Source organism: Silene latifolia, chromosome 7 (assembly GCF_048544455.1).
Source record: "Silene latifolia isolate original U9 population chromosome 7, ASM4854445v1, whole genome shotgun sequence".
NCBI lineage: Eukaryota > Viridiplantae > Streptophyta > Magnoliopsida > Caryophyllales > Caryophyllaceae > Silene > Silene latifolia.
The window spans coordinates 24284493-24297273 of NC_133532.1; the positions used below are offsets into that span (position 1 = coordinate 24284493).

General features: G+C 37.3%; 2 protein-coding genes and 1 non-coding gene across 4 annotated transcripts; 2 read left to right on the forward strand and 1 right to left on the reverse strand.

Annotated features, from left to right (window-relative positions):
* The first annotated feature begins 1556 nt into the window (after positions 1-1556).
* LOC141591971 (large ribosomal subunit protein eL19z-like) lies at positions 1557-4921 on the forward strand. Its single transcript, XM_074412499.1, has 5 exons — positions 1557-1869; positions 2980-3102; positions 3817-4130; positions 4250-4299; positions 4675-4921. The coding sequence occupies exons 1-5, from the start codon at positions 1758-1760 to the stop codon at positions 4706-4708; spliced, it is 633 nt and encodes a 210-aa protein (XP_074268600.1). The 5' UTR covers positions 1557-1757; the 3' UTR covers positions 4709-4921.
* Positions 3301-3387, forward strand: LOC141593409 (small nucleolar RNA R16). The gene has a single exon (XR_012521493.1). It is a non-coding gene; the product is annotated as a small nucleolar RNA R16 (small nucleolar RNA).
* Positions 4922-5725: 804 nt separating the features above from the next.
* LOC141591972 (putative ethylene response sensor 1) lies at positions 5726-11911 on the reverse strand. 2 transcript variants are annotated; one of them, XM_074412500.1, is made up of 6 exons: positions 11596-11911; positions 8946-9863; positions 7441-7809; positions 7086-7352; positions 6644-6759; positions 5726-6239 (listed from the first exon to the last, which is right to left on the reverse strand). In XM_074412500.1, exons 2-6 carry the CDS (start codon positions 9843-9845, stop codon positions 5999-6001), a joined length of 1893 nt encoding a protein of 630 aa, XP_074268601.1. In that variant the 5' UTR covers positions 9846-9863; positions 11596-11911; the 3' UTR covers positions 5726-5998. The 2 variants fall into 2 exon arrangements, with proteins under 2 accessions (XP_074268601.1, XP_074268602.1); XM_074412501.1 differs by lacking the exon at positions 11596-11911 and adding an exon at positions 11203-11590.
* Positions 11912-12781: the final 870 nt, after the last annotated feature.

Sequence of the window (12781 nt, forward strand, 5' to 3'; positions counted from 1 at the left end):
TGTATTTGGTTGGACATTAGTAGATTAGGGTTGATAATTTGCTCTTATAGTGTACTTGTATTCATTGACATTATACTACGTATCCAATTCTCATTCGATAATGTTCAACACTTCACAAATCTATCGATATTGATAACGTTTTATTTCCATTGTAAGGTAGGTTTTACGGAAAATTGGATGATTAAATTCATGGTTGAAGTGAAAAATTTTACCCAAAAAACTCTAATAATTCTAAGGAATTTAATCAGTTTTACGATGAAGGTTGTTGACGTGGAGCGGGGAGGGGAGAGAGGGCGTGGGTGGTGGTTGATGGGTGGGTGGATGAGTTGTATTTGGTATTGACTATTGAAGGAGGGAGATGAGAAAAAATGACAAGGTTCAAATCGTAAAAGTTATATGTGAAAGAGTAAAGTTCGTATGTGAAAAAGTACGACCCCAAACAAAAAAAAACAAAAAAACTAATCATTATATTTTACATTAACGGAATTAGTAAATAGGTTATTCGGGTTGAATACATGGCCAACTTAGTTCTATTCAACATTTCCTTACAAGTTCATATCAATACGACAATACATACATTCTCGTGATTTGGCTCAATGGGTTGTGGTTAGGGATGGCAATGGGTAGGGTCTGGGTAGGGTCCTCCTAGACCCGGACCTGACCCGAGATTTTCCCTTTGGACCCGTACCCGACCCAGACCCGCAAGGGTCTAAAATTTGAGGACCCATACCCGGACCCTATGGGTAAGGGTAGGGTCTGGGTCTACCCGCGGGTCCGAGTTTCAGCCACTTTAGTAACAAGATTAACAGCTATGGGGTCTATAATATTAAAAAAAAAAAAATTCATACTACTTTGACATTATGAGTTTATTAATCTGCCGTTAATGGTGGTTGTCGGTCGCCGGCTATTAGAGAGGTGGTTGCCAGTCGCGGTATTGTAGTGGTGGTTTTCTTGTGTCAGTGGTGGAGTGGTGGTATTGTCAGAAGAGTTTGGTTGGGTTTTATCACCCTATGGGATGAGGGAAGAGAAAGAGACTTTAGTTGGGTTTCTGATGCACAAGTATGAATTCGAGAAAAGTTGTAATTTTGAATTTTTTTTCTTTAATAAAGGGTCTAAGGGTCGGGTATGGGTCTCATAACTTAGACCCAGACCCGGACCCGAAATATTTTCTTAAGACCCATACCCGACCCATACCCATTGGGTCTGAAAAAATGAGACCCATACCCGACCCATTAGGGTCCGACCCCCAGGGTCTGGATCGGGTCCCCGACCCACTGCCATCCCTAGTTGTGGTATTTGTTCATGCTCGAGGTATAACCTAATCAACCCTCATCACGAGCTCGATTAAGTTCAAGGTGTCTTCAAACAAACTTAAGCCGAATTTTAACCAACCAAAATTCAAATGATCGTCAAACGAAACAATTTTATTTATGCACATCCCACAATTTTATGTCGCCCGTAATAAATGAACACGGTAAGAAACGCCATTTCTGACCGTCTTAATTTAAACAAATCTCAAACCCAATTAAATAAAGATGGAAATACCCAATTAAAGACGGAAATGAAAAGAGATGTGAATCTTAGGTTAAACGGTGTTAAGCAAGACCAACCGAAAAAAAAACCCAATAATATTCCCAAAACCCTTGAACCCAACATAGTCAAAACCCTAATTGGGTACAAAGTGGTGCTATAAAACCTAAAGCTTCCTCCATTTCTTATCTTCCTGTATCTCGAGAGAAATCAATCCACCGTCAAAAATGGTGTCATTGAAGGTCCAGAAGCGTCTCGCAGCAGACATCCTCAAGTGTGGTCGTGGCAAAGTTTGGCTTGATCCCAATGAATCTAATGAAATCTCCATGGCTAATTCTCGTTCGTCCCTCTCTCTTTTTCTTACACTTTTTTTATTTAGATTTCCTGTTTTTTGTACAAAATCTGATGTTTTATGTTGTGGGTATTGATTGATTATTGTATCTGATGATAAAGTTTGCATTTTTTTATGTTTTTTTAATGGTTTTAGAAATTGGGTATGAATCTATGAGGTGTTCTAAATTAGGTTTTCGATTGTTGGGTATTAATTTTTATGTGATTTGTGATACTTTGTAGTTTAGATTGGTGTTTGGGCTCATGATTTTTGTTTTTTGATCGAATATTTTGATTCGATTGAGTAATTTGGTGTTATAGTTATACTACTCACTTGTATGGTTGATAGTTATACTACTCACTTGTATGGTTGGACTTTAGAATATTACTCCCTCCGTCTCGATCATTTGGTACATTTAGTTGAATTAAAATTACCCTTGGAAAGATTATAAATGTTAAACAAATGATTAGGGCGGATGGATTAGTTGTTATTATGGTCATTTGAAGTCCGAGTGTTCATGTGTGATATTGATAGCTGGATCATGTAACCTGTAGTCCCAAAATATGTGAGGGGAATTTCAAACGATGCGAAATTTTGGTGTGGATTGGAAGTGGTAAATGTTAGCTAGATGATTAGTCTTGAAGTAACCGTTTGTTTTCGCTTCGTAGTAATTAGTATTACATCTAATTCATGTATTTCTGGTACAAGTTTTTTTATTCGTCTTCTGTAAAGATGTAATTACATAATGTCATTTGTTCATTCTGAATGTGAGATGTTTTTATGTTGGTGATGGTATTGATTGTATGCTGTGTTAACCTGACTCTCCAACACCCCGTGTCATGTGTGACACGTGTCGAGTGTTGGATACGGCTATTTTGTCCGGATTTTTCAATTTTTTTGGTCTAAAGTAAAGTGTCGAACTGTCGTGTCGGTATCGGACAAGTAGGTCTCCCTTTTATTATGGGTGGTAAGCTCTAAAGTTTCATATTAGGCAAATTTGACTACGTAAAATGTCATTTTCTTTAAAGCTAAGGGGTCTCAAAACCCTATTTCTTACTATGTGGCTGTGTTGCTTGCTACGAATGTGATTGTGATTTATAGTGGATTATTTTGTGTAGGCCAAAACATTAGGAAGCTAGTCAAGGATGGTTTCATCATCAGAAAGCCCACCAAGATTCACTCCAGGTCTCGTGCTCGACGCATGAAGGAAGCCAAGAGAAAGGGTCGTCACTCTGGATATGGTAATTTTGAATGCATAAACTCCCTTTTGTGCTATTTTAGTGTTCTCTTTTGTAAACTCATACTTCCCATGTCATAGCCAATAAGCCAAGTAGCCAATGCCCTAGGCTTTCCATTTTTGTCTCCTTGACTCTTGAGGCAATAGTTTACACTCTCTTAAGGCATGTTTTGGATTGTCGAGAATGAGAGAGTATGGGTTTATTGGCAGCGAAATAATGCAATACTTATCCTACACTTTTTTCTTTTTTCATGTAGACCACAATCTCCGCCTATTATCTGATGCCCATCTAATTTATTGTTTATGTTATTTATTGAAAATTTTATTATAAGATTTGTTGGGGGTTAAATAAGTTCTGTTTGGAAATGCTATCAATGATGAGATATTAACAGACGGGCGGTCGGAATTGATGCCATGTCGAATGTCTGTGTATTTCCTTAATTGGATTTCTCTGAGATAATTAATTTTTTAATCTTTGTATTAATTGATAATAGTTTGTTGATGGGAGATTTGGTTTAGGACGTCTTGCAGTGATGATGAGCAAAATTATGTCTGGACTTATGAAGTTCTCTAGAACACTGAAACAAGGGTAGTTTACATATTTGATATTTTACAAAATCAGCGTCTCTTGTTTGACTATATTTGTGCGTCGTTAAACATAGTGCTAGTTATAACTTTTATGATTTTATCCTACTAAGAAAATTGCCAAACAATGTAGGTAAGCGTAAGGGTACAAGAGAGGCAAGGCTGCCAACTAAGGTATTGTGGATGAGGAGGATGAGAGTTCTTAGGAGGTTGCTCCGTAAGTACCGAGAGTCAAAGAAAATTGACAAGCATATGTACCATGAGATGTACATGAAGGTGAAGGGTAATGTGTTCAAGAACAAGAGAGTCTTGATGGAAAGCATTCACAAGACTAAGGCTGAAAAGGCAAGAGACAAGACTTTGTCTGACCAGTTTGAGGCCAAACGTGCTAAGAACAAAGCCAGTAGGGAGAGGAAATTGGCTCGTCGAGAGGAGCGTTTTGCACAGGTATATTCCGAGATATAATGGATTTTTCCTAGTCTAGTTAATTCTCCCTGTTATTTATTGTTTAGTTGCTCGGATGTATGTCAAAGTACTCATTTATATTCGGTTGCCATTTTGAGCAGGGACCTGGCGCTGAACCAGTACCAGCAGCAGCAGCCGTTGCACCTGCACAGTAAGTTTATTTTGACAACTCATTAAACGTGTAGCCGTGTAGGGCAGTGAAGTTCTAGTTTAGTTTGAAGGTTTTGTGTCTGATTTAGGTCAACTAGAGGTATCAAGATTAATTACATAGCAACGTATCACGTTTAAGATGAGAGCTTTACTTCCCTTGTGGGGTACTACGGGCTCAAAGCTAGGCTTAAAACCGGATGTTACAAAACTCCAAACCAAATAAAACTGGTTTTTGTGTGATTCCTTCATGTGAAACTTTAGCAGAACATACTGCAGTCAGTCTTACCTCCTCAACTTTAGTCTCATAAATTTTCTTCGTCTTTATTTTTGTGTTAGATTTGATATCTGATTCATGGTTCACCGTTATCAATTACAGGGCCACCAAAAAAGCAAAGAAAGGAAGTGCGTGAGACTTGGCTAGGAAGCTTTAGGCGGTTTAGAGAGCTTGTTACTTGAAACATAGTACTCCGTATTACATTTTTGCAGCAACTAAGTACGTTTATGTCGAACCTTTTATGTTGTGGTTTTGAAACAGAGCTTTATATGTATTACTGTCAAATACTTGTTCCCATCTTGTATTACTCTTGCTTTGAGTATGCTATTCAAATACTTTTTTCTTTTAATCGTCAAGGCGAGCTTCGACACTTTTAGCCTTTTGCACATTATTTTAAATTGGGAAGGCCGTACATCGGTTGAAGTTTAACCTGGATGGTCAAATTTTTTCTTAACCCTAACAACCTGCCATCCATGTATTGACTTACACGTCGATGGCTAAGTTCGATAGTTTGGACTAATAATTAGATTAGTTAATCGGTCTTCCGTGACAGGATATACTCGTACTCTTTAGCCGGCCAAAATGGGTTTACTGTCTTTAGCAGGGCACAAATTTGTCGCGGGAGACCGCAACACTTGGAGCTTTTCCTCGTCTCAAGAATACTTTCCTAAAATAGAAAAATCATCGGTGGTACGACTTTTCTATTGGCTCACACCTCTTTATCCCTGAGATCTACAGAAAACATCAGTGCTGAGCTCATAACTCGGAGAATTTCCAAATATAACTAACTTATTACAATTTCGACATCACTGTAGTTCCAAACAAATACCTCAGTTTTTGGTCAATGGTTGAAGTAGATCCAAGACGAACTATTTGCGCCATGGAGGGAATATTAATGATTTTATACATTTTATTGTGTAGGCAAACTTAGATATTGAATGTAATTTTAAATTAGTTATTTTCAAATCGTTTATATCATCTCATATCAGGTCATCTTGTAGTTCCGTCTACTTGAAATTGTTTCTATCGGTGATAAGTGTAGACATGCAGCTTCAATGAAGCGTCATACAAAGTTATTAACTTAATGGCATTTGATTCATCCGAAAATTTGAAAGCATTACGAGTGCAAGTCATTCCAATTAAGATGGTAAAATTAGAGACAATTAGTGACGCAAAAGCCATCACTCCACATTTCATTGAAGGAATGGGGTTTTTAGATGCAATGTCGTTATTCTTTTAAGGAGTCTCAAACTTGAAAATATCGACATATACAAAAGTCGGGATTCATATGATATATAAGACACCTCAAATATTGATTAATGGGGTCTTTTTCCCTAATACTGGTTAGAGCTCTCTTACAGTTGCAATGAATCTTGCTTGCTTACTTACCTATTTCCGCCCTAGAATTGTCGTGTCACATAATACTTCAGAAGTTTCTTTCATAACACTGATATGATGAAGTGATGGAATCATCGGTCCGGAAGAATGGGTTGTTGCTAATAAACTCGGTGCTTGCTTGCCTTACATGCCCTCTCACTGCAACCTGTTGAGTTAATGAGCCACTTGAGCTTTTGCACGAACCCAGTTTCACCATAAATGTCGCTATACTTCCCTTTCCATGGCCTTCGCTTTCTATCCAAATTTGGCCACCCATGAGATGCACATATCTGTTTTGTTCGGATTAAATTAGCATGGTCAAGAAAACCGAGGAAATGAATTTGGTTACATAAAGAATCAATGATAAATTTCGATTTCCATTTAAGGCCAAGATTTGTTATTTTGGGTGTGGAATGTAACACAAAAAATCAAATGACTCATCAAGGCAGCCAAGCTCTTGTGCTTCATTTACGTGAAGCACGTGAAGCACAACCAATTGATCCAATACGAGTCATCTGGAAACAATCTCTCTATATTTTTAACATGGAAATAAGGTCGCATACACATAACCGTCCTTGACTCGCCTGAGCCTTTTAAGATCACTAATGAGGTAGTTATTGTAAAAAGCTGGCGATGATTTCAACGATCATATTTGCCTATTTGGAACAAAAAAACATTGAACCTAAGATTATACCTTTTACAAATAGCCAGTCCGAGTCCGATGCCAGTGTTGTTTTGTGTAAACTGAGTGAATTTGTTGAAAATCATAGGAATATCCTGTGGATTAACACCGCAGCCTGAATCTTTCACCTGCATATGTAAAGTTGATGGGGGTTAACGACACTCAGTGACAAAAGAAATCATCCGTACACCTTCCATTGTATTGAATAAGGTGTGGTATCAAAAATAGGTATCAATCGTGATTTCAGAATCAGTCGTAGAGCTGTCTCTTGGTCACTGTTAAAAAATGTGCAATACCGCCTCAACTACACTCCCAATAACCTTCAAACAGATGTCACGGAGCAGACTTGATAAATGAAGAAACTAGTAGTACATTGGCAAGTACGAGACATGATTGTAGAGAAGTAAACTATGCAACTAAAAGATGACTAAAGCTATGAGTCGAGCTCAATAACCTGCACTTTTAAGTAGAAGTGGCCATCACTCAAGACTGGGTGAACTTCAGAAGATCTCCAATCGGTCAAAGATTCTGGCCTTGCAACGGTTGCACTAATTGAAACATATCCCTCCTTTGTAAATTTTACAGCATTTCCAACAACGTTCAGAATCGTCTGCATCAAACGTTTTTCGTCCCCGATGGCACAGACAGGCACCTCTGGAGCTAAAACTAATGTCAAGGATAACTTCTTCACGGATGCGATTGGCTTTATCAAGTGAAGTACCTGCAATTATTAGAATAATTTTGTTAAGTGTCGAAAAAAAAAGATGACAAAGATTAATTTAGTACGGAGTACAAGATTACATATCTACCTCTCTGAAAACCCCATGAAGATTGAACGCAATGGAAACTAACTCCAAGCTACCATCTTCAAGTCTAGAAAGATCAAGCACATCGTTGATCAATGTTGACAACAGGTTGCTACTCTTGAGTATAATCTCTAGCATCACTCTTTGCTCAGGTGTTAATTCAGTTCCCAAAAGAATAGACGACAAAGCAATAATAGCATGCATAGGTGTCCTCATCTCATGGTTCATGACTGCCAAAAAGTCATTACGAGCACGAATTGCCATCTCAGCCTCGCGACGAGCCAAGTCCAAAGCAACATTTTGTTCCATTAGCTGATCCCGAGCCCTCATAGATTCTTCCAGAATAGCAGCATGAGAAAGGGCGACAGCTACCTGCGAAAATAGATTCGACAGAGATGAAGTCTATTTTTTTATTGTCTTGACAAGATCAATGTAGAAGATCTACAAGTCCAATGTAAAGACTAGATGAGCGAAATCATCTTACGCGTTTACAGCAACACAAGTACATCAAAATCAATTATGGTAAAAAGAGCCAATACTCAAATGATATCTCTGAAAACTGAAGAGTATCTTCTACCAATGCTTCCACAAGAATTTTAAAATTAAAAAAAAATGTACTCCGATATGTGTAAGCAGTATGGGGGTGGGGAGAAGAACAGAAATACGGAATTATGGATGGCCTAAACAAGATGGAAAGGATGGAGAATAAGAAATCATAGTTCAATGATGAATGTAGACCAGATAAAGATTATGCAACTATTCCCTTAAGCATTAAGAGGCCTAGACGAAGTGATTCTTTTATAGGTAACAATTTAAAAAGTAACCTCTGCATTTCACTAACTAACTTTTGGTTGCTTTGAACTTATACAAAACCCCGGAAAAGGTAGCCATTGCCCATCATCCAACTTAATGGCAACGGGTTGTAAGAAGGTTGTTATTACCCACACCCGTACAAAACAGAAGGTTAAAATAGATGAGAGAGAACTCAATGTACTAAACTGCATCTTGTTTATTAGTTTGTTTTACAATATATCTGCAAAAAGTCGCATTCATATTCTTTCCCAAAGCTTTATCGTAAGACCATATACACGCAAACCTTCCGGGCCTTCCCACAGACCCTGGACAACCTATGTTACTCTGACTGACTGACTCTTCATGAAATTACCCTTATATGACACTCAAACACACAGACATGGGTATGACATTTCAATATTTCGGGCAAAAAACTAAAATATTTTTTCATAGAATAGCAGAGATTCTGCCGTGGACACAAACGGCACACCCCATTTATAATAGTAGCCCCAGATTTATAAAAACGTGGAGTTAACTAAAACTGCTCGAAGTCTAATTCACACAAAAGTCCATAGAAAGAACAGAAAACACTCAACGCATGAAGTACTAGACGTAGAGAAATATTAAGGCAGGGAATTACATGTCTAACAACTGGATTTCTGTATACAAACTCACTATAAAGGTTTTGCATTGATTGAACAAGAGAGAATATCAACCTGGTCTGCAACAACTTCTACTAGCTCCAATTCATGATCACGAAATTTTCTGACACCGTCAGAAGGAGAAATCAGAACCATCACTGCATAGTTTTTCGCCGAAATATCCGGCCAATCATTGATTTGAAAATTTGAATGATGTAGAAGGGGGACCCGGACAGCAACAACATCAGGAGCTCCATATCTTCCGGCAACAGGCCTAGTCCTAACCAAAGGACACGTAAATGGTATTCTCACTACACTAGAGTTATTGAAGATCTCAGCAATAACAGAGAGATTCATTGAAACAGTTGATCCAACAACCATTGAGTGATTCAGAGTATGAGAGAGTCGCATTGTCATCCCAGTTTGTGATGGCATCCATAATGCACATTCTTCCAAGTTGAGTGTGCGACCCAACTCAACTAGAGTCGTTTTCAGTATGGTGTGTCTGTCAAGTGTGCTTCTAATCTCGTGAGTGAGCATTCTAACATGCCTTCCAGTTTCTTCTTGTGTAAGGATAAGACCCATCTCTTTGTCAAGCTCCTCTGCTCTGTGCCTTAGAAACATTTCCCTTGTTTTAACACTTAACAAGTCCGGGATTATGTGAACAAGCATTAAAGCTGTCACGCATGATACAGCAGCCGTGGACATTTTTGCAATGGTCATTACTATAGCAACTGTTTTTGTGTGCATCGAGAATGTCCATAGGTTTATAAGATGAGTGGCACCACATAGAACAATGAAAGCGCCAAATTGCATAAGCACCCATCTGTATGGGAAGAATGCCGACTTCTTTACAAAATAAATTAGCTCCAACGGGATGGAGAAATATGCTAGGGCAATAAAGAAATCTGATATATACTGATATTTTACTAGAAGTTCATCTTGCCATTGTGTATCAATGCAATCGCAGTCCATCCTTCAACCAGTTTCGACCTGAAACAGCCAGAATTTTTTGTATTGAAAAATTAGCTTCAGTACATTAGCAATTATACTGGAAAAACGACAGCGCACTTCCAAACGTATACTGACGCTCAACTGAATAACAATTATAGACGCAAAGAAATTCTACATCTGACTAATGAGGGTCGCCTAATTGCTCATTCTCCTACTCCACTCATTCCAAAAAGTATTTGACCTGATTTGACTATAACTAAGAACAATTTGGTAATGAGACAGGGTTTCTCGACAGATACGGGTATATGATTTAAGTACTTTGTAAGTAAACACCATGAGATCACACTGCAGATATTGTAACAAGATGTACAAGTCCTGGTTTCTTTCTAGCTTACTATATTATAGCAAGGGCCCTAACTAAGTTACACCTTCAACAATTAGACAAGAATGTCAATGACAACTAAACACATTGCTTCTGCTGTGAATCGTATAAAAACTCGAAACATTCAAAATCCAATGCTAATTATAGCTTCTTTCCGTCCCAATCAGCTATACAAACATGCGTTGACTAGAGTAAGAACTAACTAAGTGACACATATCTTTCAGTGGTAATTAAGATCTAACAACTCAAGCTCCATGACCAAGATTTTTTATTTCTTTTATCATCTATCTATCTGATGTCTCAACCACCCTTTCCACGATTGTAATAGGAATGGACACCTAGGTATATGAATCACCTACAATAGAGAAATGGATGAAAGCAGCAAAACCCCGTTTAAACACTTAACAACTCGGAAACTTCCAACACAACAGAGTCGCATCGACAAAAGTATGAATGCAGAGCCCTCTAGAAAAGTTTTGCATTTGGCCTTACAAAACTTCCCACAACTAGCTAGCAACTATCTAGCACTCATTCTGCAGAAGATAAAATACTAATATACCACATGCAAATCAAAACCTCCATGATCCAATTCAGAGTCTAAAGCGTCCAGCCGATAATCGCTAATATAACAATGATTACATCAGTGCTAATTAGTTCCGTGTGAGACAGTTGTCCACTTACAACCAAAACATTAATTCATTTGCGAAATGTGGTATATAACATGAAACGAGTCATTTGATTTCTTATACATCCTTGCACTCATACATTCATCATTTCATCTCACCATGAGCTACAAAATTTACAACTAGCCCTTGAGCAATACAACACATAGATTTAGAAAACTTCATAAATCATAAATAAGCCTGATTAACTTAAGAAAATCACTATTCATTTCATAGGCTCAAAACCCTAGTAACATATACAGCAACATTATCCCAATGCCTCAATGGCTCCCGCAAATTGCAGGGTAAGGGGGTCGGATGTAAGCCGTCTTACCCTTGTGTTATCAACACAAAGCGACTGTTTCCGAATGATCCAAGATGAAACTGCAACATATAAACTGAAAAAATTAAACCCCTTTTCTGGATCCACAAATTCACATAAATCCCAACTCCCAAGTTCATTTCTTAATCAAAAATCTTCCTTAAAATTTCTATAAGCTCATCAATTGACACTAGTTACACAATCAATAACATAACTTCTAAAAAATCATCAAAATCCAATCAAAACCCACAAACACAAACATGATTACAAACACAACAAAACATCAATTAACATAAAAAGATATGAACTTTGATGCAAACCCATGAATCTGATCCAAACAACAAGCATGAAACACAAAAGGGTTAACAAAAATGGTGCTCAAGATTCAATACATAATCATATTACCTTGAAAAAATTGGATTAAAAAGTTAAAAGCTATAAAATGGTGATCACATTTTGCAAAAATTAAAGGGTAAAGAGAAGTGTAATAAGCAAAGGGAAAGATTTGGTAGTTGGGGAATTGTATTGTATGTAGGAAGCGCGCCGTGACTTGTTGAAAGAGAAGGGGAAAAGGAGAAAGATATAGAGAGAGAAAAAGATTGCTTTACAAAAGGGGAAGTATGATCTGAATAAGGTGAGCAAGCGTTGACAGGATGAAGAAATTTTTGATTCAACAACAGTTTACTATGGAAAGGGGTAGTGTATGTGTAGACTCTTAGTCAATCACCGTTTGTGGATTTGATTTTTTATTATTAAAAAAAATTGACAATTATTGATACTTTTTTAATTGTCTGGGTAGGGCAGAGCACGGATCGAATATCCGATTCAAAGTTATTTAGATTGAATATTCATATTAAAAATTCCTAAGAGCCTCCGCAAAGGAGAGAAATAGCATCTCCTAAAATTGTTAAGAGCATCCGCAAGGGAGAGAAATAGCCTCCTCTTTTGCCTTCTCTTTCCTCAAATGAGCATCCTCATTGTTGCACCAAACTCACCATTATTTGAAACTCCACTGTTTTTAGGAAATGTCCCAAAAAAAACAAGGCAATTTGTGTTACTTTTAGCCTTTTAGGGAGGTTCTCAAATGTTTGTGTGTGAATTTGGGGAACCCCATCATTGCATAAATGTAGTTATAAAACGGGTATGGTAAATGAAAAAGTTAGTGGAAAATTAGGTGGACGAATAAGAAAAAGAAAGCGAAAATATGGGGAGCCCCACCTTTGCAGATGCTTTAAAGTCAATATCCATATACAAACCAAAATGTTTTGGATATCTAATGTTCGAATATCCAAAATAATCGGATCGGATGCGATATCCATATTTTGAAATTTACTTTAAATTAAGTTTAAAATATGATCATATTCTTCGTCTTATATGATGTGTTTTTTTAGTATTCTTACTCTAATGTTCTTGACATAAAATTTAAGTACCACTTACATATTTCTCTACTATTTATAACTTTAATTAAGTTTTTGTATTACATAAAACTGTATTTTCACGAAATTATATTAGAAAATTGTAGTTTCGGATCGGATGGATATCCAAATGTTTTAATTCTAATATCCATATCCAAACCAAAACAAAAGATTTT